Source organism: Lepisosteus oculatus, chromosome 27 (genome assembly GCF_040954835.1).
Source record: "Lepisosteus oculatus isolate fLepOcu1 chromosome 27, fLepOcu1.hap2, whole genome shotgun sequence".
NCBI classification, from domain to species: domain Eukaryota; kingdom Metazoa; phylum Chordata; class Actinopteri; order Semionotiformes; family Lepisosteidae; genus Lepisosteus; species Lepisosteus oculatus.
The window spans coordinates 5,774,558-5,800,552 of NC_090722.1; the positions used below are offsets into that span (position 1 = coordinate 5,774,558).

Sequence of the window (25,995 nt, forward strand, 5' to 3'; positions counted from 1 at the left end):
GGAGGCTTAACCCCCCCGTTCGGGATGTGACCGGCTGTGCCGGTTGGGGGGGGTGTCTGGAGAAGCACAGCGTGACAGCCTCACGCTTGTACAGCCCCCTCCCACCAGTCTTGTTCCTGGACGTACCAGGAGTGAGTGTTTCCTTGTGGGCGCTGGGCTTCCGGCAGCCCCATGGCGCGGGCTTCCCGGGCTCGGAGCTCGAGGACCCCGGGGCAGGCAGCGACGTCAAGCTGCTCGGTCCCCGAGCGGAGTCTCCTTCTCATCCCGATGCCCGTCCCGCAGGGATGTGCGAGGCGGCGTCGGTGCTCCCACGTGTCCCCCAACGCTTGGGGAATTGTTTTTGGGGGAGGGGTGGGGACAGACGGACGACAAATGTCCGACAAATTGGCTCGTGGTGGTAGATTGTTCTCCAGTGGGACGAGAGGGAAGTAATTCGAGTGGGTAGCTGCACCGGGACAAGTAAAGGTTTATTCCCACGCTGAAAAGAGAAGACAAACGGGAGAGGGGAGGTAGTTGGCTGTAGGTGGGAATCAACCAGCTTTCACTCCGAAGACCCTCCCAGGACTTCATTGGGGTGCCCAGCTGTGCGCCGACAGCGTCTGGAAATCTGTCCTCCAGGGGGCTGTGGGAGCACTGACCTCAGCCGAGTGTGGGGTGACGGCACCTCTGGTTTTGTGTTGTGTGTTTGTGCCCCTGCTTGAGATGCAGCTTTGGCTTGGTGTGCAGTTTAACCCCTTACGTCACGGTCTCCCAGTCCAGGTCCTCTCCGCCCCTGCCGCCTGCCAGGTTTCTCATCCAGCTGGGCCCAGTTTATTTCATCGGACCCCACGTCTCCAGTCCAGTGTTGCAGTTCTGGACGCCTCCAGGTTTAGTTTGTAACGGTAATGGGGATGGACCTGGAAGCTGCTAGTCTGTGGGAGTGGCAGAGTTAGCAAGGCGTAATCAAGCCAGTGGGCGTTGGGAATCTCCAGGACTGGGAAGCCCTGGCATGGGAGTTCGAGATCCGGAGACCCCGGAACGTTCTCTTCCGGCTGGGAGATCGAGTGAGATCAGGGCGCTGTTCCCCGACCCCTGACCCCTGACCCCCATGTGCAGGGTGTAAGTAGTCCCAGTTTGGGCTCCCGCCTGCCAGTGGTGGCTCATCAAGAGGGTCCTGCTCAAACAGTTCAGGTGAATTTTGGGGGAAAAACTGAGGACCTCCAGGAGTGGGACACCTGCCCCTTTCCCTCCCCCCAGCCAGTTATGTAAACCGCCCGCCTGCCCTGGGCGTCTCCCCAGCGCGGTGGCTGATGGGGCTGAGCCACACACCCACACCTGCCAGCCTCTCCGGGGGCCCGCAGCCTGCAGGCCGGCACAACTTCTCCGGCTGCCCTGGCCTGCCCCTTTCCCTTCTCCCCGTTCCGAAACCGAAGGCGTGCCTCGGTACGTGCGGATGTTCGCCGAGAGGAAGGCGGCTCTCGGGTCCGTTAGGCGTAACTTGAAATGCGTCCCATCCCGACGGCGGCCCCTACCCTCTCCGCCGCGCGGGAGAGCCTGGGGCCCTGGACTGTGGTCTTGAGCGTGGCAGCGCGGGTGGGGGGGGGGGCTGGCAGAGCTGGGTCAGTTCGGTTTCTAGGTCCTGCAGGACCGGAGCTGTGCCAGGTTATCACAGAGGGAGATCAGTCCTCCCCGTGGTAGTGAGGCGCACAGCGCGTCTCGGGGCTGGTGGGCTGGTGAAGGCTTCGCATGTTGTCTGCAGCACGCGGCTTAGGAAGCAGGGATCGGGGGACGGCACCGCCCCCGGCCAGACTGACTAATCGGGGTTGCCCCTGTTGGGGGGGGGGGGGCGATGTGTGTTGCAGTAATGTCTGTGCAGCCAGACTAACCCGTGGGAGCGGTCCGCGTTGGCGTGGACGCAGGCGGGCCTGCCGGGGTGGGTCAGCTGCAAGGTTTTTTTTTTTCCCCTCCTGGGTGCTTTTGACATGCAGTGTTTTGTTCTTGAATTCCTTGCATGCAGTGGAACTCTGTGAAAATGTCGACACTCCTGTCCCACAGTGCACAGCCGTGCCTCCTTTAGGAACCGATCGGCCTCGGTATCTGGGACCGCGAGTATCCAGTGGCACATCATAGCCCAGAGCCATCTCCGGGCTCTGTACATGTCTTGTTTCACTCTTAACTGAAAATTTAAACTTTGCCCCCCCCCTTGGACGACTCGTGCTGTTTTATTTTCACTCTGTGCTGCCCGGCCTGCCGTAATTTTTACATTTGTTTTTCCTCTAAAGCCAGATTGATAAGGGGTCAAGATATGATTTTTCAGGAGACGACGGGTGAGTATTGTGAATGGCGTGCCCCGTACAGTCCGACGCTCAGACACGTGGCCGAGCAGGGCAGAGAGAAGGGAGAAGTGGGGTGGGGTGGGGGGCGGGGGGGGGGGTTGGGAGTGGGCGGTTTAATTATCGTGATTGTCGTCTTACACTCTGAGGAGAATTGAACAGCTGTTTGGTGTGCCTGGCTCAGTAGCTCAGCACGCTCAGAATTTGAGGGCGGGGTGTTCTAGGTCCTGGGGTGCTGCTGTGTGAGCAGATTGTCCCATCTAAGGTGTGGGCGACCCAGATTGGCTCTATTGGACCACCTTCTCCCAGCTCCCGGTGGGCGCTCTCCAGGAACGGGTCTCGGGGTGTCTCGCTCCTTAGTGTGACCTCGCGCCGGTTTGTGTTTTTGGTGTCGGGGGGGGGGGGGGTTGGAGCGGAGTGCGAATCACGTGGACCCTTGGCATGACGGGGAGGGCCGGCCCCACTGCCCCCTGGGAACTGCCGAACGAGGCGCTGTTTTGCTTTCAGGGCCACATCTCCGCCGTCCCTCAGTGCAGGGCGGACGGGCGTCAGAAGCTGTGGGGGGGAAGGGGGGGAGGAGGAGGAGGAGGAGGTGGAGGTGCTGTAGCCGTAGCCATCTTGGCTCTCTCACCCCACAGGCCCTCGTGCTGGTGCCGTTAACGCCTCCGTGAGCCTCTACCGTCATGCCAAGTTAATTCCGCTTTCTTGCGTGCCGTGTAAGGAAGATGGCAGACCTTCTCAGATGCTGTTTTAGATCGAGTCCCTTTTATTCATTGCTGCAATTTTTGGGGGGGTGGGGGTGGGTGGTGATGGGGCTTCTTGCTCGGCGCAATCAGACCTGCTAACTGCTCTCCCAGGAAAGCCAAGGGCCCTTAGAGGCGGCAGCCTGGTCTGGAGTTGATAGGAATCCCGTCCGCCACGCCCCCGCCATCGCCAGGGCGAAGAAGGCCCCGGCGGCCCGACGCAGCCTCTCGGGAGCGTGGGTTTTGTAGGCGGGCCTGTTTCCGCGGGAGAGCGGGTGTCGCGGGGCCGCTGGGTGGGGAGGAAAGGGGAGGGGGAGCGGGCTGTACGGTAACCGGGGCGGCCTTTTTTCTCTCTCGCCGGCAGGACCTTCAACCCCGCCGACTACGCCGAGCCCGCGAGCACGGAGGAGAGCTACAGTGGAGGCAGCAACACGTGGAACAACACGGGCAGCTTCGAACCCGACGATGGCGCCCGTAAGTCTTAGGAAGCGAGGTCTCCGTCTTCGACCCAGGGCCCTGCAGTCTTGTTCGGGGGGGAGGTCGGCGGAGCTCTGCGGTTCACCGGCGGCGGGTTCGAGCCTGGGCGCCACCTACTGGCCGCAGAGCTGCACTGCTGAGGGTAGAACTGGGGTTCACCGCTCGAGTACAGGGGGGCCACTACAAGCCGAGGTGTCGACGATTTCTAGCTCTTAACCGAGAGGCCGAAAGGTTTACAGGCCCCCCTTATGCCCCAGTGGCATCGAGCAGCAGAGCCGGGCTGTGGGCTTTGAGTAAGTTCAGGCCCAGATCAGGGCTCGTCGAGTCATTTACAGTGGAACGTGTTTCTAAAACAGAAAGTTACTGTGAGCCGTGGCACAGCACAGGCCCAAACACTGAGGCGGGAGATACAGACCCCTGGTGATACTGTAGAGGAGTCTGGGGGAGAGCAGGGGGTTCGAGCTGTCACTTCTCTGAAACCCCTGCGGAGTATACGATCAGTGCTGCACCGCCCTTTACGTTTTTAATGGTTTTGGGCTTGAAAGTTCTTTCATTGCTCATTTTTTCTCAGCCTCATAAGCGTTTGTAATCCCTGGCCCTTGTGTTGTCGGTGCGTTTTGGTTTGACGCGGTATCCGCAGGTGTGTGCGGAAGTTTTGCGTGTCGTGCCGGAGGGCCGGGAGGCCGGGGGCGTGTTGTCTCCTGCCCTGCTCGCTCTGGGTGTAGGAGGCTGCTGCGGTTGTTTTCTTTTTGCCTCATTTTCGTCTTTGTCTCTCTCTTCCCTTCCAGGGCTTGAGTTCTCTGGGGGTGAGGGGACAAATTATCCCAGAAAATTTGACTCTGCTCCTGGTACGATAATTATCCAGGTGCAGCATTGCCCCGGATAACTTTTCTTGATTTGTTCGAATTTGTTTTTTTTAAATGTTAATATCTGTGGATATAAGGCATGGTACTGTGGAAGGAAGATTGCTTGGATCTTGTTTTTCCTGGGAATGTTGTCTGTCTCCAGGTCTTGAGCGGATATTTGTTCGGTACCCTTTGTTTTCCTTCAAGACCCAGGCCTGGAATGGTACAGAAAGAGCCATTTTTAATAATTATAATGATTGCTTACACTTATATAGCGCTTTTCTGGACACTCCACTCGAAGCACTTTATAGTAATGGGGATCCCAGTGTGCAGCCCCACCTGGGTCATGCAACAGCAGCCATAGTGCACCACAACGCTCCCCACACATCAGCTCTCAGTGGGGAGGAGAGCAGAGTAATATAGCCAATTTAATTTATGCCCTTTAGTATGAGAAGAGTAAAACCGGTTGGTCCTGAAGGACAGAACACAAACTTATTGTTCGGTGAAGGTCAGAGCTTGGGGGAATTCAACTTGGACCCTCCTGGTGTATCAGCCCTGGGCCTTGATCGCTGTCCATGTTTTGCAGAACTGTCCTTGAATCTACTGAAAACTCCCTTTCCAGTGAAGCTTGAGGTCCTGGAGATAAGACACCCCTTAGCTTTTGGTTATTTTTCTTTTACTCTCTGTATATTACAATCCCATAATTTTCCATGCTCATTGTCTTGGGGGGGGGAGACGTTCCTTTCACAAGTCCATGTTCTCAGCCACCCCACACCTGACTCTGCCTTCTGAAACTCCCTATAAACGGATCAGGTGGCGATTAAGCTGTGAGCACGCAGCTCTTTGGTCTCCCTCGTTGACCCTGGGGTGCAGAAATGACAGACCTGCAGATATTTAGTGCGAAGGCTCTGCTCGTTTAGCTGCTCTTAAAATCCACCCTCACTGAGCTGTGCGTGCCGTGTTTCCAGAGCTGCTGTGGTGTGGAGGAGGAAGAATAAATCAGTCTCCCCTGCCCCTGTTTAACCTGTCCGTCCGTCTCAGGGTTTTCTCTTATCTCTCTCTCTCGTGTCTGTTTCCCCTGCTGCCCCCAGGCGCTTGGAGGACGGCCACCGAGGAGTGGGGCACCGAGGACTGGAACGAAGACGTGAGTATCGGGGTGATGGGCATGGGCGGGGGGGTCTGCATTCTCTCGGCTCGCCCATGCTGTCTGATCGCTCGCCACCGGGCGCGAGGGCGCTGTCCCCCAGCCTTGACCGGTGGGGTGGGTTTGAACACGGGCTGTATTACCCACGTTGCCCTTGTGCCAACGAGACTGGGGTCCCCAGAAGATCAGAAGTGTGGCTCTGTGCTCACCTTTCTGACGGCCACAGGGTCATGTAATAACATTGCCAGCAGCTGCTCCTCTTGACCGAGGCAGCTGTACAGGGGGCTCAGGCGGGTGTCTTGTCTTCTCCCCAGAACCTTGCCAACAGCATCCCAGCTGAGGGGCACCTTTCTCCCTGAAAAGCATAAAAACCCTTGGAGCTGAGCACTTAACGCTCGCCCTTAAACTAAATCAAAATCCGAACAGTCCTCCCGCCAGTAATCCGTCTCTTCCAGAGATGTTGAACGGAAAACCGGTGAGAAACGCAGAGAAATCCCCCCCATTATCGCAGCCTGGACAGTGAAACATGCGGCGGCTGTTCTTGACGGTTTGTTTTTAATGTCCCCCCCCCGCCTCCTCTTTATTTTCTTCCCCCAGCTTTCGGAGACCAAGATATTCACAGCCTCCAGCGTGTCCACCATCCCCCTGCCTCCGGAGAACGTGACAATTACGGCCGGCCAGAGGTACGGACTCGGGCGGAGAGAGGGGGAGGAGGGGGGTCGCGGGCCGGTGTCTTCCCCCTCCTATCCCTTAGACACTTGGGACAGCCGCAGCCCGCTGAGCCGAGCGAGCGGCAGGGGGGACGAGACCCCCTGCCTCTGGCCCCGCCGGGTTTGTAGGCACGGTGCCTAGGGCCTCCGAAGGAGGGGAACTCTAGTGACGAATGAAAAACGAGCTGGACCAACGTGCTTGAGATAGACTCTAGCTGCTCCCGATCAATAATCCTACGCTGTCGAGCGGCTGTTCTAGACACTAGCAGTATGGAAGTGATGGTTGTCTCCACTCGCTCCCTCTATCACGTGGTTTAGCATTGGAATAGTGTAAAGTGCGTCATGTCAATCGACGTCATTCAGTTGGCGTTGACCCCTCTTTCTGTACGTTTTTGGAGTGGAAGTGCCCAGCTCTCTGGAGCTTAGCGAGCCCATGACCCGAATTCGCCTGCGCCCAGGTCCTGGCAGGGGCTGGAGCTGCTCCAGCAGTCTGGCGCAGGCGATGGGGAGGGGGGCCTGGTCGGCGTCGCCAGTCCAGTCCCCACGCGTGAGCCGGCCTGGTTCCGGGTTGTCATTCAGTGCGGTGCTGGGCTAGGGCTACAGCTGCTATTTTTCCCCGCACACCAGTAGACCCTTTCCGGCTGGCCCGTAGCCTCAAAGGGGGGACAGCGTGTGCCACAGAAACTGCAGAGCTGATCATCAGATGCGGCCTGCCCCCTGCCTGAGGCTGGCTGAACTGCATCGCTCTCCCAACCGCCTTGTACAGAAGTCATCATGCGCAAAACTTCTCACTGTGCCCACTGGCTTTCAGAGCGTAATAAGTCATATTTAACTGTCAGCCTTTACATTCCCACACACTCCGATATGGAGTCGATTGGTGTTGCTCAGTGCTGATGGAGATCCTGTCGTAGATGTTTTTTTTTAAAGGATTTTATTTTTCCAGTTCATTTCACAACGGGTGAGAGGTCAGAGGGTTGGAATGGCAGGGAGGGGCATCTTGGTTCTGGGGGAATGCATTTGGATTACAAACCAGTTTACAGATAGGAGCCCCTCAGGAAGAAAAGTATGGTGCGTGGTGGGGGGAGGCTAATTGAGTTTGAATGTTGAGTGAGGGCGGTCAGCCTCTGTCGCCACTTCTGCACTAGAAAAAGGGGAGTTCAGGGCCGTGTTTCCAAAACGGATTTCCTTGAGGAAAGGGCCGCTCGTCATCCTCGAGTCGCTGAGGGGGGGAGACTCGGTCGGCCTTCACAGCAAAGCTGTCAACTGTGGGCTGCTACCAGCTGGGCAGTCCTCTCCGCTCGCCCTGTCCTGAAAGTTTCCCACCATCCCCGTCTTTACTGCACGAACCAGTAAATCTCTCCCGGGCTCTAGTCTCACACCCACCCCCCACCCCCCACCCCCCCCCACATCCCGATGTTAAATCGTGTCCAGGTTTAATCTTAACCCTCTGCTCCCCCTGTGCCCCTCAGGATCGACCTGGCGGTGCTGCTGGGGAAGACACCCCCCTCCTCCTCGGAGAGCGAGGCCACCTCCCTGGAGGCCTCCCAGCCGCCCTCGCTCTCCCAGTCGCTGGTCTTCAGCAACTCCAAGCAGGGCCCACTGCCCCAGCCCCCCTCCAACGCTGCCTTCGCCCAGCACAGCATGGTAAGGCCGCCGCTGGAGCGCTCGGCCCTGGTGTGGGTGGGAACGACCCAAAAGAGGAAGATCGCCCACTGACCTCGCTTCCTGGGGCGGGGTCTGTGTAGGGAAGGTCGTGGCCGAGCCTCGTCGGGAGAGGCTGTCTAGGGGCCCACTGCTCTGGTTGTGGGCAAACCCTATCACACTGGCATCGTGGCCAGACCCTTCCGCCCTGTGGCATGTTGGAATGGGGGGAGGTGAGGAGGCTGGAAAAACTCCGGCGGGGACTGCAGGGCGTCTCTCCCTATCCAAAGACCTCGGCCCTGCAGCAGCATGACGATAAGGGTCCTGCAGGAGCCTGCTGCAGTTCCTCATCCTGCTCCAGCCTGGGACAGGCGTGGTGTTGGGGGACGGGGCTCACCCGTCGGGTCGAATGGATCAACAGAGCGGGCGCAAGCTGCCCTTCACCTGTACGTCCCGAGATGACTGACACAGGGAGAATCCCCTCTGGCTCTTCCAGAACGGAGATCGCAGCTGCCAGACCCAAATACATTTGCGTCAGTGGGCACTGCTTCAGTTAAGAGGACGGCGGTGACTGTGATCTAACCCTGGCAGGCAACATTACAGTTGCGGGCACCCCCTTTCAAGGCAGTCTTACTTATTGCTCACCTGGGATTCTTGCGAAGCCGGGGGGTGCTGGGCGATACAGGGTACAGCTCCCGCACACCAGTAGACCCTTTCCGGCTGGCCCGTAGCCTCAAAGGGGGGACAGCGTGTGCCACAGAAACTGCAGAGCTGATCATCAGATGCAGCCTGCCCCCTGCCTGTGGCTGGCTGAACTGCATCGCTCTCCCAACCGCCTTGTCATCACGAGTGAAGCTTACAGCTGTACCAGTGAGACGTGCAGGGCGTACTGAGGTTTCAGGTGAGCCGTCGCACTGCTGGCGTTCAGGATGAGGCCATAGGTGAAGCATCCAGGTGGACCAGACTGGGAACGTGATGGGAATTTCATGGCTTTTCCCTTACTTCATTCCTGTTCCTCCATGTGTCCTCTTCTCCCTCCTGCAGGTCAGCATGCTGGGCAAGGGCTTTGGCGACGTGGGGGAGCCCAAGGGGGGCAGCGGAGGGACGACCAGCGGCTCTCAGTTCCTGGAGCAGTTCAAGACGGCCCAGGCTCTGGCCCAGCTGGCCGCACAGCACTCCCAGTCGGCCCCCTCAAACCCCCCTTCCTCCACCTGGGACAACCCCTCCTCCTCGCTGGCGCAGTATGGTGAGCTCCTGGGGAGGGCAAAGATGTTTGTCAACCAGTTCACGTTACTTGTGCTGCTGATGCGCTCGGTTGTTTCCTCTTTAACCTGTGCTTTCTTCTCCGTCTGCCCTCCCCCGATCCAGACATGAAGCCGCAGTCCGAGCCCTCGATCCACAGTCCCTTCGGCAAGCGCCAGTCCTACCAGCCTTCCTCCTCCATGATGGAGGCCTTCCTGCAGCAGGACAAGGGCCCCGCTGCCCCCGGAGGGGTCTCCTCCTCCTCTTCCTCCGCGCCCCTCCCGCCTCCAGCTGCCCCGGCCGCCGTGGTGCCACCCTCTTCCTCCTCCTCCTCCTCCTCGCCGCTGCCCAAACCCCCCAGCGCCGGCCCCCCGGGGCCGCAGATGTCCCCCGGCTCATCAGACAACCAGTCGTCCAGCCCGCAGCCCCTGCAGCAGCACAAGCTCAAGCAGCACAAGAAGAGGACCTCCATCACCACGAAGGTACGGCCCCCTGTCCGCATGCCCCCTACCCCGCACTGGGGGGGAGATAAGGGGTGGCAGGGGGAAACGTTTGCAGCCCCCCACCCCCCCTCATTTCTGTTAAGTCGCCGGTAGAGGAGGAGGAGATGAGGGCGTGGGTATGGATATGGTGTGTCCAGAGTGAGAGAGGGATTCAGTAGTAGGCTGTGTAACAATAGTAAGTTGGATCCTTTTTCCTGGGTTTGTTTGTACTGGGGACAGAAAGGTAATAATAGCTTACACTTATATAGAGCTTTTCTGGACACTCCACTCAAAGCGCTTTATGGATAATGGGGATCCCCTCCACCACCACCAGTGTGCAGCCCCCACCTGGATGATTCTCCAGTCCTCTCCCCACACACCAGCTCTCAGTGGGGAGGAGAGCAGAGTGATGAAGCCAGTTCATAGATGGGGATTATTAGGAGGCCGTGACTGGTGAAGGCCAGGAGGGAAACTTGTCCAGGATGCCGGGGTAACACCCCTACTCTTTTCAAGAAAACACCCTGGTATTTTTAATGACCACAGAGTCAGGACCTCGATTTTACATCTCATCTGAAGGACGGCACCTTTTTATAGTGTAGTGTCCCCGTCGCTGTACTGGGGCATTAGGACCCACACAGACCGCAGGGTGAGCGCCCCCTACTGGTCACGCTAACACCTCTTCCAGCAGCAGCAGCCTTAGTCTTTCCCAGGAGGTCTCCCCTCCAGGTACTGACCAGGCTCACAGCTGCTGAGCTCCAGTGGCCTGCGGTTGTGAGTTGCAGGGTGATATGGCTGCTGGGAAGTGTTGGGGGCGGTCGGACAGTGGGACCACATGAACGCGGGGGGTGCTCAGCTGGGTTTGTGCAGTGGTATCGATTCAGCTAAACTTGGGCTTTGATTTCCCCCCTCCTCTCTGAATGCAGATCCCTTCTCTGGCGGTGGAGATGCCGGGAACAGCGGACATAGCGGGCCTGAACCTACAGTTCGGGGCCCTGCAGTTCGGGTCCGAGCCGGTGCTGCCGGAGTACGAGCCCACGCCAGCCACCAGCGCCCCCCCTAGCCAGCCCCAGAACAGCCTCTACACCAGCTCTGCCAGGTGCGCCGCAGTGCCAGCCGGGTCCGAATCGGAGCAGAACAGGTCCTCCCAGCCGCTGTGACGGAGCCAGGAAGGGCCCTTCCTAGTTGTCGGCCCTCAGGCTTCAAGATTTGGTCTCTACACGTTTGCTCGCTCCAGACAGTGGCTGTGCTTTGTAAAGTTCTGGAGTACGACTATGAAATTATTATCCTTACATTTACACAGCGCTTTCTTGGACACTCCACTCACAGCGCTCTGCAGATAATAGGGATCCCCTCCACCACCACCACCAGTGTGTGGCCCCACCTGGATGATGCACCAGTCCTCTCCCCACACACCAGCTCTCAGTGGGGAGGAGAGCAGAGTGATGAAGCCAGTTCAGAGAGGGGGGTTACTAGGAAGTCCAGGTCAGGGGGGATATTTGGCCAGGGCACCAGGGTAAAACCCCTAGTGTTTTCAAGAAAAGCCCTGGGGTTTTTAATGTCCATAGAGAGTCAGGACCTCTGTTTTTATGTCTCATCCAAAAGATGGCGCCTTTTTACAGTATAGTGTCCTCGTCGCTATACAGGGCCGTTAGGACCCACTCGGACAGTCGGGTGGGCGCCCCCTACTGGCCCCAGCTGCAACTTAAACCTTTCCCCTCCTCTCCCTCCCTCAGTGAGTCAGCGCCCACGATCTCCTCGAACCCCAGCCAGGACTCGGGGTACCAGAGCAGCGCCCTCCCCGGCGGGGGCCCCTCGTACCCTCCCCAGCCGGCGGCGGCCAGCGGGGGCGCAGGCCAGGCCACCCTGTACGAGCAGCGCTCCACGCAGACCCGGCGGTACCCCTCCTCCGTGTCCTCGTCCCCGCAGAAGGACCTGCAGCCCAGCAAGGTGAGGCCGGTAGCGGGGTGTCACGGCCGAGATCAATCCTCACATCTGGCATGCGCTCCTTTTCTCTTGGAGGAAAGACGGGGTGCTGCCCTCTGTGGCCCCAGCACGTGGGTCAGCCCTGTACTGCACCCCGCTTCATGCAGTGGTGGTGCTACTCCTTCTCTCCCCATTTTCTCTCCTCTCACACATCTTCTTTTCACAATCTCTCTCTTATGGTCACTGTCCCAGGGGCATCAGCAGTGCCAGTAAAGCTCAGTCACAGCCGTGTTACTGAAACACTGGGGGGGCTGGTAATCAGGTGGGGCGGGGGTGGAGTCGGGGGGGCGCTTGTTCTTCAGAACCCCTCCTCGCTGGCGTCTTCGCCCTCGGGGGGTGCTACAGCCGGGCTCTGCCTATCCTGGGCTGTGTCGAGTCGCTGGTGATCTGGCCGGCTCCTGTTGTGATGGCAATATCCATTTCCTCCCCCCGAAATCGTCTCGGCGGTCAGTGGACCAGTGGCAGTCTGAGCGAAGGTGCCCTGGGAGCTCATTGCGTGAGTACACAGGCGTGGACCCGCTCCAGCGCCGGGCCCGTAGAGCCCCGAGCAGTCGCGGGCTGTGCCGTCTCTAGTTTCCAGTGAGACTCTTCGGACCCCTTTAGACTAGTAACAGCAATAGCATCTGGGGGCTGTTTACCCCCCCCAATTTGATCAACAGCCAGATTACTCCTCCCTTTCCACCAGATGGCAGCAAACACGCATTCCTTTTTCTGGGATCCCTGAAATGTGCCGAGTGACCTGGCCTACGGGCGGCCACTTGAGAGTCTTGGCCTGCCCTGTGCTTGGTTAATTTGCTCCAGGGAGGTGAAAGTCTGGGGAAAGGGAGTTGGGGCCTGCTTGTAAGGCTGTGGTGCGAAACGGAGCTCGCCTCCTGGGGCCCGAGGCCTGCGATCTGGGCTTCTGGCCCCGATTTGGAGCCTGTGGAGGTTCTCTGCTGCAGATGGTCCTCCCGGGTTCCTGCCTCCCACCGATCTGGCGGCAGCTGTGAATTATTCCCCTTTCCCGCCTGGACAGAAGCCAAGTGGGATGGGCGCAGGCCGAAGCTGGGACGTGTCCCCATGTCCCGCCACATGGCAACGGCTCATTGCTGCCCGTGGGGGTGGGGTGTCGGCGCCCCCCCTCGCTGCAGCAGAGCCCAGAGTCCGTTTGTCGTTGTCCCTTCCCGGGTAACTCGCTTGCTGCACCTGGCAGTGTGAGGGATATGGGTTCGCACATGCAGCCACCACGTTCATCGAGGCGAGACTTGACAATCTCACTATTCGCAGGTTAAGCTCCTCGACCTTTGACCCCCCCTTAGCTGATGAGTTCTGGCCTCTGGGTCTTTGGCAGTGGACTAAATACCAAGTCTCTCCCTGATGGGCAGCAGTGAATGCCATCTTACAAACTGGTGGGGACCCCATCACCCCACAAAACCGATTTAGTTTGACGAACACAGCCAGCTGTGTGAATGGTCTGACTTGGTGAACCTACTGCCAGCTCTTGGTCAGAAGCTGGTCAGTGAAGTGACTGGTCCAGTCTCATGATTGTGGGGCTCATGCAGTGGGATAGAAGCTAGCAAGATGGTGCAGATCCTCCTAGGGGCTGCTGTTTGACCTTTGCCCTCTGAACTGTAGCTTGCCCTAGATCCAATCCTTGTTTGGTGTTTCGCACGATGCGTCAATGCCCCTTGCACAAGAACAGTTGAATACTGAGACTCCTTTCTCTCTCGATTTTGACAGAACGGGTTCAGTTCCATACAGACGTCGCAATCTGTAGAAGGTAAGTCTTTGTGCTCGAGGGGGGGAACAACGTTTCCTACAGCGAGTCTCTGTGAACGAGCTGTTTGAAGTCAGGCGAGGAAGTGAAGTTTGGGTGACAATCCTGAAACCTAGGGAGCAGAGCAACATGGCTGACCACAGTGATGTGGAGCCGTGGTTTACAGCACAGCCGGATTAAGCCAAGTCTCTAGTTTATGCAGACAGCAGATGTAACGAGTGTTATCAGCCTGGCCTTTGCCAAGATCTAGGTTTTTTTCCCGCTTTTGTTTATCCTGATGGGTTATTTTATAGCAGTGTAGTGTCTTCTGCTCTTGCGTGCTGGTAGGATAGGTGGTTTAGTTGGGATTGTTAAAATCCGGTTTAACTCTCTCCTTCCACCCCATCCCTGCAGCTGCAGCAGGCTCTGCAGTGAAATCCGTATCGGACTCTCCGGTGGTCTCCAGCATGTCCTCCCTGACCGACAGCGTCTCGGGCTCCTCCTCCCTCCTCACCACGGCCAACCAGACGCCCCTGAGCTCGCTGGGGCACAGCGAGGACCTGCCCCCCAGCTCCGCCCCGCAGCCCCAGCAGCACAGCAAGTGAGTGAAACGACATCTCGCAGTATGGAGCTTCTCCCAGTCCCTTCCCTCTGCAGGTGTCAGACACTGCTCACTCCAGGTGGCTTCATTACTATAAGTTTGTATTCAGTTAAGCTTCTAACTAGATAAGTTGATTGTGACCCTGAGGAGGAGCTCACCTAGGCGTCTAGTAAGAAGCTTCATCATGGCCTGGGCAAATATGTTCCCTGCTCCCGCTACCCTTGGTGTAAAGAAGCGCCTGCTGTTCTTGGTATTTAAATTAGATTGTTCTCTGGCTCTGTGTTCGTTCTAAAGAAACCTGCTAGGGTGACCTTGCCAAGGCCTTGGAGGGTGTTGAATGCTTGCGTATCGGGTCTCCCAGTGGTCTAACTCCACTAACCCCTCCTCTCCCTCTTCTGTCTCCCCAGCTCCTTGTCAACGCAGTCGAACAACCTGGCACCTTCCTCTTCCACAGTACGCACTTCAAACTCTTTACTGGTGAGAGTCCGGGAGCCGGGGTTCGTCGTGACTCCTAGAGCAGATGAGAGCAGTCGTGCTTTTGTTGGTCGGATTCTCTTGGCGCTGGAGAGTGTTGAGGGAAGTCGGTCCTGGTGCGTTTTGTCCCAGGGTGTGTGAGCCGGAGCCAGGGGGCAGTATTGAGTGCTTTCACAGGTAGTTGCCTGTTTCTGCAGACTCCCCCTTGCACGCACATGCACACTGACGGCGCTGTGTGTCATGAACTGTGTAATAAACGGAGCACTATGCATCGTTTCTGTTCACACCTCGGCCCAGCCCAGGACACAACACAGGTGGAGATCACAGGTTGTGTCTAGGATGGCTCCCCCCTGTTGGTCTCTCAGGTTACAGTTAACCTAAATGTGATTTTAATCTGGCAGCCTGGCGTTCGTGCACGTTTTGTTTTGCGGCAGAGCTGCTAGGGAGAGCCCATGGTTCTGCTTGATACTGAATGCTATCCAGTAGGAACTCGCAGTGAAGGGTCCGGCTTGCTGGTCTCGCAGCCGAGATTCCCAGCACCCCCCTTGGCGTTGGAACCCTTTCTCACTCCCCCCTCCCGCCCCCCTGTTTCCTCTCAGCACGCGAGCGTGGACAGCGAGGCCGCCCTGCACTCCTCCTCCAGCTCCTTCCCCTCCTCCTCGTCGGCGGCCGCGTCCAGCGCGGTGCCGGCGGCCGCCGCCGCGCCCCCCTCAGTCAGCACGGTGTCGTCGGCCAGCCTGGGCCCGGTCAGCAGTCTGGGCATCGGACTGAACAGCACCAGCTCGGCGCCTTCCTCGTCCTCCAACTCATCGTCGTCACGCGGCTCTGCAGCCTCCGCTTCAGGTACGATCGCAGGCCTCCTGCTCTTTGGGGCATCTCCATCTACTGGTCTTTAATTGATGCTTTTTGAATTTGGAATCACTATTAATGTGCACCTGCCCCACCTGGAATCTTTTTTTAAATTTAGTTTTTTTTTGTCATGCTCACCCGGATTTTGGGATTGTTGTCGGGCATCGCAGGCGACAGCCCAGAGGAAATCTCGTGCTGTAATCTTAACCTTGGAAATTCCCCAAAGTCTGGGTCCTTATTTATTCTAGTAGAGGCAGTTTCAAATCCTTCTCAAGGGTTTTGGGTTACTGCAGGCTGTGGGGAAGCCCCCTGCCCCCCTGATCCTGCCCTGCCATGGGTGCTCAGCCAGCTGGGCGCCGTTGCTTGGAGGCTGCCGGTCTCTGACCCGGGGCTCGAACCCGCAATCGCAGCGGTCAGCCCGCGCTCGGGCCGGCGCCTGTCCTGGACGGGCCGCGGGCGAGGCCCTGCCTGGGGTCCGAGGACTCCGCTCGAGTGGACCGGAGGGTTGGCGCTGGCCTCTCAGTCTTGCCCAGCCCCCCCGGACAGTGCTCGGTCAATGGTCTGCCACTCTCGGAGCATTCCCGCGTTTTTCTTCTTTAATCCTGCTTTTTACGTTGTGATGTTCGTTTTTTTTTTTCCAGGAAAGGCCCCCCCAAACCTGCCGCCTGGGGTTCCTCCTCTCCTGCCCAACCCCTACATCATGGCTCCCGGACTCCTGCACGCCTACCCAGTGAGTGTCGGCCGCCTGGCAGGCCGCTGCTCTGTCCCCGGCCCTCCCGGGAGCTGATGTCCTAGGAGTTTCCCCAGTGGGCACGCAGCTCAGTAACTCTCTCTCTCTGTCAGCCTCAGGTGTACGGATACGACGACTTGCAGATGCTACAGACCAGGATCCCCCTGGTGAGTCCTGTACCTCATGGGGTTCACCGCGCTGATCGGCCGGCGCGTTCCCAGTCCGCCGCCCGGCCGCCCGGCCGTCCTGCGACCAGGGGTCGGCTCTGCTCCTTACCGCATAATCAAGAGAAGGATTCGTTAACGGGGGAACTGCAACGCTATTTTTATATTTCAGGGTTTGGAAAAAATCAGCCTCGATGCGTGCAGTTCAAGCCACAGCGAAAGTAATTTACAAGTTACTGTGTGCATAACTTCAAATTTACATCACAAAATGGGATGAAATTTCCAGGTATGGGCAGCGCCATGCTCTGCGATTCATAACGAGGCAACAAAACTTCTGCTGAGATAAAGCGGCCCTATTGCACTGCTTGTGAATAGATCTCTCTTGATCCAGTAGAAATAGGGCTCTCGACTTCCAGACCACTTGCCGACGAATACCGGTTGTTAACTCTGCACGTAGGAACATTTCTGAGGTGAAATGTCTGCTGCACAACCTCGTCCATCACATTAGTCATTACAGGGACTAGTGAGCAGGAAGGGCCGCATCACGTCCCCGTTCGTGGGAACTCGGACGAGAGTTTGTGACAGCATGGCAACTTGCAGTACTGTCCGCAAAGTTCACGTTTGTGTGCTTGATTCAAAATGTGTACAAAAAATTCTGTAACGTCAATGTATGTATTCCTGAGATTTAAGAACCGATCTGACAAATTGGGACTGCAGTTCCTCTTTAAAGTGCTCCAACTTGTAGTCCAGCTCCGCTCCAGGGCTGTTTTCCTGGGAAGGGCACTAACGGACTGGGTTGTGGCTCAGTTTGCTCCAGTCCGCCAGCGGAACTGATGAGCAGGAAGAGGAGGAAGCTCCTCGGCGTCTAGAACCCAGAGCTCTTAATTCCCCACTGGCCAGGAGCGCGCCGGGTGGCTCTTCAGCTCCCGCACACCAGTAGACCCTTTCCGGCTGGCCCGTAGCCTCTAAGGGGGGACAGCGTGTGCCACAGAAACTGCAGAGCTGATCATCAGATGCGGCCTGCCCCCTGCTTGTGGCTGACTGAACTGCATCGCTCTCCCAACCGCCTTGTACAGCGGCGCCTTGTCAGCGCGGGCGCGCGCCGTCCGGTTCGGGGCGCGGTAGGGGCTGCGGTAAACGTTCCGCAGCCCGGATGTAGCAGGGCCTCGGTGTTCCTCTCCCTGCCCTCTCGGCGCGTGGCTCTCCCCTCTCCGTGCCGCCTGTCTGCCGAAAGAAACCGGCCTGCGTGGAGAGTTGTTGTTTTTTTGAAGACGCTGTTAGGAAGAGCAGGGCATGAGTGGGAGGTGGGAAACCCGGCTGGGTCTGTTGGCGCTCCTGGCCGGCTCTAGCGCCCAGGCAGGGGTTGCATGCCCGGTGGGTGGCAGTGAGGTTAGTAATTGATGACTGAACTGGTAATTAAACTCTGGTTGACTGGCGTTCCCTCTTGTCCGTCGTCAGGATTATTACAGCATCCCCTTCGCCACACCGACCACGGCGCTGACCGGCAGAGAGGGCAGCCTGACCAACAACCCCTACTCGGGTGAGAGCGCGGCGCCACGTGGTTCTCATTGGGGTTTTTTGTGGATTTTCTGGCAGACGGGCCTAGAGGAGATTGTTTCACCCCCCTAATTCTTGATCTCCTGCCCCCCCTCTTTGTCCTCTTCTCTCTCCCGGTTTGCTGTCCCTCCTTCGCCCCTGCCCTTCTCCTTGCTTTCCATCTCCTCTGACCTCTGACCGCCTCCCTGCAGCGGGCGACCTGACGAAGTTCGGCCGGGGGGACGCCTCGTCCCCGGCGCCGGCCACCACGCTGGCGCAGCCGCAGCAGAGCCAGACCCAGGGCCACCACACCACGCAGCAGACCTTCCTGAACCCGGCCCTGCCGCCCGGCTACAGCTACACCAGCCTGCCCTACTACACCGGCGTGCCGGGGCTGCCCAACACCTTCCAGTACGGGCCCGCCATGTTCCCGGTGAGCACCGGGGGCGGCCGCTTGCTCGCGGAGGAGGGGGGGGTCTGTGTCCTCGGGATGCCTCTGTAACGCCTTTCCCCTCGCCCCTCCCTTCCCCCGCAGGTGGCTCCTACCTCGTCGAAGCAGCACGGTGTGAATGTCAGCGTCAACGCCTCGGCCACGCCCTTCCAGCAGGCCAGTGGGTACAGCTCCCACGGGTACAGCACTGGTGAGAGGCCGGGCGTCGGCGGAGCGAGCAGGGGAACGGGCACACTCACGGCGCACTGAGAGCGCCCCCTTCAGGGCAGGGTTGGGCTGCGGCCCCAGTGAGAGCGCCCCCTTCAGGGCAGGGTTGGGCTGCGGCCCCAGTGAGAGCGCCCCCTTCAGGGCAGGTTAGCACAGGGCTGCGGCCCCAGTGAGAGCGCCCCCTTCAGGGCAGGGTCGGGCTGCGGCAATGTGAGCGCGCCCCCTTCAGGACAGGTTAGCACAGGGCTGCGGCCCCAGTGAGAGCGCCCCCTTCAGGGCAGGTTAGCTCAGGGGTGCAGCTATGTGAGAGCGCCCCCTTCAGGGCAGGGCAGGGTCGGGCTGCAGCCCCAGTGAGAGCACCCCCTTCAGGGCAGGGCAGGGTCGGGCTGCAGCCCCAGTGAGAGCGCCCTCTTCAGGGCAGGGTAGCACAAGGCTGCAGCCCCAGTGAGAGCGCCCTCTTCAGGGTAGGGTAGGGCTGCAGCCCCAGTGAGAGCGCCCCCTTCAGGGCAGGGTAGGGTAGGGCTGCAGCCCCAGTGAGAGCGCCCCCTTCAGGGTAGGGTAGGGCTGCAGCCCCAGTGAGAGCGCCCCCTTCAGGGCAGGGTAGGGTAGGGCTGCAGCCCCAGTGAGAGCGCCCCCTTCAGGGTAGGGTAGGGCTGCAGCCCCAGTGAGAGCGCCCTCTTCAGGACAGGTTAGCTCAGGGCTGCAGGTATGTGAGAGCGCCCCCTTCAGGACATCACAGCAGCCAAGGGCTCAGTCCAACACGTGTGCCATCACTGGTTTTAAAAAACAGAGCTAGAATTTTTTTCTGCAGCATTTTACTCTGATTGATGTAGTGCGATTCTCCTGTACAGCGTGGGGGGGGTGTTGACACGAGAACCATGCGCGTCTTTGTTCCGGGGCTCTAGTGAGAGCCATCTGCTTGTGTTCGCACCCTGCATCCTGCCGCACAGCGATCCTGGGCGGGGAGGGGTGTGTGAGAATATTTCGGGGCTTTAGGAGAGTCTATGGGATGCAGGGAGCACTCACTACCTGCTAGTCGACGTGGGATGGGGACGGGTGTGGGGCTCGACTCGGGCGGCCTCTTCCCGGAGAGGACTGAGGAACTCGCTTCCTTTATCTCGGACAGCAGATTCGTTTTGGCCGAACGGCATCGAATTCGTTGGCTCGTGCGCCAGAATTCCCCAGGACTTCTTTTTTTTTTTTTGGTGTATTTCTAGAACCTCTGTGAATCTTGCTTCTTGGCTGGCTTCTGCGATTCTCATATATATGTATATATGTCTGCATATGTCCATATATATTATTTTTGTGTCCAGCGGGTCCCTCTGTCCCTCTCCGCACTTTTCCTGCACCCTTTCACTCTGCGCCTGGCCCTGGTCAGTCCTCGCACCCCCCCGCCCCCCCTCCCCTGTCTAACGCTGCGGGCTGTGGCTGTGTCTGATTGCAGGCTATGAGGATTTGGGCCAGGCCTCTGGGAGTGGGGATTTCTGTAAGGGTGGATATAGCACTGCTGTCGCTGCCGCCGCCGCCGCCGCCGCTGCTGCTGCCGCCGCCGCCGCTTCTGCGCAAAACAAGCCCGCCAGCTCCGTCACGGGGCCCGGAGTGGGTAAGTGCCCCTGCTGCGCTCCTCCTCCTCCTCCTCTCCCCCACCGCGCTTCCGCGCCAGATACCCCCCACTCCTCCTCGCCCCGTTAGCATGGTGTCCTGTCCCCTATACATGCTCCACTCCTTTGCGCATGCTCCACCCTTACACGCCCCGCCCCCTCTGTGCATGCCACTCCCCTTTCTAGCTCCACCCTAACATGCCACCTTGTTCTTGGCCCCACCTCCTCTATGCATGTCACTCCCCTTTCTAGCTCCACCCTAACACGCCCCCATGCACTTGGCCCCACCCCCCTCTGTGCATGCCACACCCACTCCTCGGTCCACCCACCTTCTTCCTAATTTCGTCTCCTTCATATCACCCTGACCGAGCTTTCTAGTTGTCTCTTCTGGCTTTCCCACTCTCCCTCTGTTCATCGCACTTTTCTGCCTCTTTTGCCCCCTCCCGCTGTTCGCTTGCCTCCCCCCTCTCACAGCTCTTGCATGGCTGGGTGGTCTTTTGTGCTGTGCATGGTCTCCTCTCCTCGTTTCTCCTCTTCCCCTCTGCTGGCACAAACCAGTTTGTCAAAACTGCTTTACACAGCAATTTCCCGAATGTCTTATGAACATGGAGAAAACGGTGATCCAGAGGCGCGCTGCTTTAATTTTCATAACTGCAAAGGTTGTAAAATAACCATTTCTGTGTCGGGTTTGCATTAATAACGGAAAAGCCCAGTCTTCTCTGGCTTTCAGAGTTACTGGTTGGTAACGTTTTAGAGAGACTGCTCCAGGCAGTCCTGATGCGCTGGGAGCTCTTTGGGAATGTACTGGCGGAGAGTGGCTCTGTCCAGGAGGAGGCCTTGGTCTCCGAGTCCGGAGCCGCTGAGTGAGCGGCGCTGTCCGGGGGTCTGTGTCCAGTGAGCCGCGTGGCTGAGCCGTTTCGATGCGCACGCGCCCCTCTGTCGCCCTCGTACTGCGGCGTGCCGTGTGGAAGGTGTTTTAAAATGGCGCGGTCGTACCTGGGGCGGGGGTGGCAGCAAGGAGGTGTGGCAGAAACCCTGAACCCCAGCAGGCGGTACCTTTGAGAACAGTCTGTCCTCCTCGTAGCCAACAAGCCGTCAGCAGCGGTTCCATCTTTGTGAGTGGTGATGTGCCCCTGCAGACGTCCCTGTACTGGGCCAGTGCTGCAGTGCTGTGTGTCCTAACCCTGCAGCTACAGCACCAGTGCACTGAGCAGCACCTGTGGTTTGGTACCTCCCCTGGCTCCCTGCAGGAGTCTGGAGGGTGGGGGGGTTGCCCGTGTGCCTGGGCAGAACCCTGCACACCATCTGGCCCGTAGCAATGGTGGGGGCCCTGGGGCAGTGTGTGCGACAGAAACCGGACAGCTGCTGCTGGGTCTGTGCATGGCCCTCCGCGCCTCTCGGGCGATGTCGGGGCTCCCGGGCTCCATAGCCAGCTGCCGCAGTGAGGAGTCTGGGGGCGGTTATCGGTTCAGTTAGGCAAGCAAAGGTCGTTCTGGAGTAGGGGCACGGGCTTCTCTTGATGGCCGAAGAAGCCGAAGTAACCCTGCGTCTTCCCCTGTCTCCCTGCTGCAGGAGTGTCTGTGACGTCCAGCAACACCGGAGTTCCTGATATTTCCGGGTCCGTTTACACGAAGACGCAGGTGAGCACCTCGTTACGGGCAGTGCGATCTGCGCCCGGTTCCCTTACAGATTGCGCCGGTCTAATGTACAGCAGGGGGCGCTGTTCCCATCCTGGCTCTCTGGGTCTCCTTCCGCTTGGGCCGTGGACTGCCTCGTTGAAGTCGCTCACTTAAAGGGGGACTGTGGCCCTTCCTGCTCACTAGTCCCTGCCATGACTGATGTACTGTGATGTGCAAGCAAATAAGGACAGGTTGGGCAGCAGACGTTTTGCCTCAAATGTTCCATCGTCGTATTTGTCAACAAAACAGTTTCAAAGACGAGAGCCATATTTCTTTTGGATTGAAAGAGATGTTTTCACAAGTCTGCTTGTTTACAGTGTAATAGAGCTTCTCCACATCACTGGAAGTTTTGTTGCCTCGTTCTGATTTGCGGAACGTGGTGCTGCACGTACCTCGAAAAGCCATCGATTTTGTGATGTAAATCGGAGGTTTAACACTTTGCTGTATACCTCTTACTTTTATTGGTTTTAAATTGATCTCATCGTTGCTGACTCCCACCCTGAAATATGAGAACACTGCTTCAGTTCCCCTTAAACTGAGCAAGTCGGAGCGTTTTCTTGCTCTCAAGAGGCCAGCAGTTTAAAGAGACCTATTAAACCTGCTGGACAGCGCCCCCTTGAGGGCTAAAGCCAGGCACTTCTGCTGTAGCGTGTCAACATAAAGGTTACAAATGAGAGGGGGCTAATTCAGCCCACCCAGCCCGTTAGTAAAGTAGCGAATTAATCTGCCAATTCTAGCGGTTTCTTGAAAGAAGTCAGGATGTGGGTTTTAACGTGGCTGGGTAACCTGTTCCAGACACCCACCACCGTCTGTGTAAAAGTTAAATGCCCTTTATAGTTTCACTTGTGTCCTCTGGCTCATGTTACACTGCTCAACTGATTGGATTTCCTGTCGGTGCCTCCCGGGTGTTTTGAATATCTGAATCGTATCTCGTTCTCTTCTCTGTTTGAGACAAAATAGATTGACATCTTTCGGCCCGTCAGGTGTTTCCTTAATGCATCTGATCTCCTAGTCCCCTACAGCGATTCCACAGCGGCGGCGTTCCTGTCACGAGCTGGCCAGCCTTGAAGTGCTGAAATGAGTTCCCAGTATTAGTGTGGGTCTTCAAGCCTCCTCCCCAGCTGAATTAAAGCTCACCAGTTTCGTCCTCCTGTCTCCCTGTCTTCTCCCGCTCCCTCGTCGGCAGTCGTTCGACAAGCAGGGGTTCCACGCCGGCACGCCAGCTGCTTCCTTCAGCCTGCCGTCGGCGCTGGGCAGCGGGGGCCCCATGAACCCCCCCGCGGCCGCCGGGTACCCCCCTGCCCCCTTCATGCACATCCTGACGCCCCACCAGCAGCCGCACTCCCAGATCCTGCACCACCACCTGCAGCAGGACGGACAGGTGAGGCCCGCTGGGCACTGGGGGGGGTGGGGATGAAGTAGACAGCAGGGTAAATAACTCCTGGACACTCCACTCACAGCGCTGTACAGGTCATGGGGGATCCCATCCACCGCCACCAGTGTACAGCCCCACCTGGATGATGCACCAGTCCTCTCCCCACACACCAGCTCTCAGTGGGGAGGAGAGCAGAGTGATGGAGCCAGTTCAGAGAGGGGGATTATCAGGAGGCCATGACTGGTAAAGGCCAGGGGGAAATCTGGCCAGGACACTGGGGTGACACCCCTACTCTTTTCGGGAAACTGGGATTGTTAATGACCACAGAGAGTCTCCAGGGCTGTGGATAGGCTGGCCATAGAGGAGACCAGGAGAGAGGCCGCTGTCGGGCACACAGAGGGCAGAAGAGGTCAGGCCCTGTAGCCCTGAGCAGATCCGGGCTCGGTCCGTCCCACGAGGGTGGCCGTGCTGACCCTGCTGGTCTCCTCTGACCAGCCAGCCTGGTTTTTTTTTCTTTGCTGGCCACGGTCCTCACCCCCGTCTCCCTCTCCCTCTTTCCAGAGCGGCTCTGGCCAGCGCAGCCAGGGGACGTCCATCCAGCAGAAATCGCAGGTCAACAAGTCGGCTTACAGCAGCTACAACTGGGGGGCCAACTGACGCCCCCGCAGCCCCGCCCTCTGACCCCGTGACCCTGTGACGGAGGGCTTGCCCGCATCGCACCCACCTTCCCCGGCTGAATCCCCTGCCCCCGTGCCCCCCTCCCCTCTCTCCCTGGGGGGCTGTGTGCAGCTCCCCCTCTCGCCACACGGGGGTGCCACCTGCAGTACGAGTGAGGAGGGGGAGGGATGCAGGAACGTTTTTTTTAGGGGGGGGGGGGGGTCCGAAACAGGCGACCTCCTTAAATTTAAAAGTGCAAGAGTGCAGAACTAGCGAGAGAGTGGAGCTTTATGTATTATTTCACTCTGACTTGTATGTCATATGTAAAATAGACTGTTTTTCGTTTACTGTTTTTTTTTTCCTTTGGCAGGGCAGGGACAGGAGATGGGAGGGGGGGGGGGGGGAGATTATTTGCATCTTTTATATTTCTTCCTGTCCTCCCCGCCCCCTCCCACACACACACAGACACCCCCCTCCACCCCTGTGTGTCTCTCCCCTCGTGTTGTGCTTAAACCACTGTTCACAGTAACCAAATCATTGACTCTTTTTTTTTCCTCTCTCTCTCCCCTGAGCAACATGAATTTATTCTTGTGTGTGTTTTGATTTATTTTTTTAAAGAAATACCCCCTCCCCCCCATTCTCTTGTGTGAAGTTTGAATTGGCAAAATTGACTGGGGTTCTATAGGTATGAGCATATATATTTATAGAGCTTCCACACCCCTGCCCTTTCTGTATCCCTGTTATTATTAGGAATCTAAACCGTAATTGATATGGACAGACTTGTATTATGGTTTTTGTCAGTGAATTTTTCTTTTTGTACTGTGTTCTAAGAATTTAAATGGATAAAACTTGTCTTGTATATATATATAAAAACACCAGAGTACTGTAGTGGACTTTTTTTTCCCCCTCCTATCCTCGCCCACAATAATCTGAAGGTATATTTTCCCTTTTTTGTAAACTATATAAATATTAAGAAAGAAAAAAGACCTTCTCATCTTTTTGATGAGAGTCTTTTTTTATCGAGAAGAATTTTTTATTTTGACGCTTGTACCGCTGTAAGTATAGCCAGCCTTTGGGTTTTTTCTCTCCTCCCCCCCGTGCTGAATTTTGAGTTTTCTGTAATTTTGTTTGTTTTTTTTTTTAGCTGGTAAACTCTTTAAAGAAGAAAAAAAAAGTGGGGGGGGAAGATTTAAAGGAAAAAAAATGTGGTTATTTACAAAACAACAGCAAAAATAAAAGTCACAAAGTGATGTGCTCATTTTTTAATACTGTAGACTCCCTGCTTGCACGTTTGTTTGTCGGGCTGTCCGAGCGTGGTTGTGGATGGGGGGGGTGTCGGGGTGGGAGTGGAGGGGGGTTCTTGGCCATTTCTGGGCCACCCCGGTTTCCATAAGAACCCCAAATTGGGACATGGGTCGAGTCTCGGTGCTGAGCAGCCCTGCCTGCTCATGGCCTCGTTCACAGCGCAGCCGGTTCCTTAAGCGTGTGTCACCCGAGGCCTCGTGCCGAACGAATGGGGCCGGTCATCTGCGTGGGCCGCTCCTAGCTTGCTGCTCCTTGGGTGTCATCCAGTCCTTCCAGGGATAGCGGCTTCAGCAGCATGGCCGAGGGCAGCTGGTTCCCAGTTCCCACCACCCTCCGGGGGGGGCGTCATGCCTGCTGTTCTTGGACACCAGGCCCGACGGCCCATGTCGCCCGTCAGACAGTAGCCACTGGATTCTGGGATCATGCTCAGCCATTCCTTGAAGGAAGGAAGCCAGGCGATCAGGCTGCAAGGGCTCATTCCCGGCTTGGTGGAAATTCCATGGAGGGGACGAGGAGAGAGCTGCCGGCACCCGCAGGGCTGCTGGGATCGCTGCGTATTGCCCGGTCAAAAATTCTGGATTGGATCTTGAGCGAGCCAGACATTCGGATGAGGGTGGCTCTCGTGGAGGAGGGAGGGTGGGGGCTTATGGGATGGAGAGCGCTCCTCTACAGGAAGAAGCCCCTGACGGAGCTCCCACCTGTTTCCTTTCCCAATGAGCTGCCGGATCGCCTTAAACTCCCGCCTCACGGCGGCTGAGGGGGAGCGGTCTCAGAGGCCGGGCCGGGGGTGTCGCCCTGTCGAGACCAGCGCCCAGTCCGTGTCCGTGAGTCGACGGAGGGAAGGGGGAGCAAATGGGAGCTCAAGGTTCTTCGCTGTTGCCACTCCAGCGTGGGAGCGAGGAGGCAGGGCAGCTTCTGAGCAGCCACTTCCTCCGCATGGGTTTCGCCTGCCTGCTCTTGAGAAGCTGAGCGTGTGTGTGTGTTGGGGGGGGAAACGAGCTCCTGGTGGGTTTTGGGGTTTCTTAATTTCGGGGAGGGTGTTGTAGCATCCC

The 25,995-nt window shown here is 57.8% G+C and overlaps 1 protein-coding gene across 10 annotated transcripts in view; it reads left to right on the forward strand.

The window, feature by feature from the left end:
* The window catches only part of ubap2l (ubiquitin associated protein 2-like), a 32,679-nt gene extending 7,773 nt beyond the window's left edge, over positions 1-24,906 (forward strand). For 2 of the 10 annotated variants that reach the window (XM_015336554.2, XM_015336553.2), the window contains exons 8-30: positions 2,262-2,306; positions 3,420-3,529; positions 4,321-4,380; positions 5,469-5,521; positions 6,119-6,204; positions 7,701-7,875; positions 8,917-9,118; positions 9,241-9,596; positions 10,520-10,692; positions 11,330-11,543; positions 13,299-13,338; positions 13,729-13,915; positions 14,323-14,392; positions 14,989-15,232; positions 15,880-15,968; positions 16,082-16,135; positions 17,591-17,672; positions 17,881-18,101; positions 18,204-18,309; positions 19,771-19,929; positions 21,500-21,567; positions 22,793-22,987; positions 23,543-24,906. In XM_015336554.2, coding sequence (XP_015192040.2) covers positions 2,262-2,306; positions 3,420-3,529; positions 4,321-4,380; positions 5,469-5,521; positions 6,119-6,204; positions 7,701-7,875; positions 8,917-9,118; positions 9,241-9,596; positions 10,520-10,692; positions 11,330-11,543; positions 13,299-13,338; positions 13,729-13,915; positions 14,323-14,392; positions 14,989-15,232; positions 15,880-15,968; positions 16,082-16,135; positions 17,591-17,672; positions 17,881-18,101; positions 18,204-18,309; positions 19,771-19,929; positions 21,500-21,567; positions 22,793-22,987; positions 23,543-23,638 — 3,085 coding nt within the window. In that variant the 3' untranslated portion in view covers positions 23,639-24,906. The remainder of the gene's footprint in view (positions 1-2,261; positions 2,307-3,419; positions 3,530-4,320; positions 4,381-5,468; positions 5,522-6,118; positions 6,205-7,700; positions 7,876-8,916; positions 9,119-9,240; positions 9,597-10,519; positions 10,693-11,329; positions 11,544-13,298; positions 13,339-13,728; positions 13,916-14,322; positions 14,393-14,988; positions 15,233-15,879; positions 15,969-16,081; positions 16,136-17,590; positions 17,673-17,880; positions 18,102-18,203; positions 18,310-19,770; positions 19,930-21,499; positions 21,568-22,792; positions 22,988-23,542) is intronic. The other 8 variants (XM_015336555.2, XM_015336556.2, XM_015336561.2 and 5 more) reach the window with 8 other exon arrangements.
* The last annotated feature ends 1,089 nt before the right edge of the window (positions 24,907-25,995 follow it).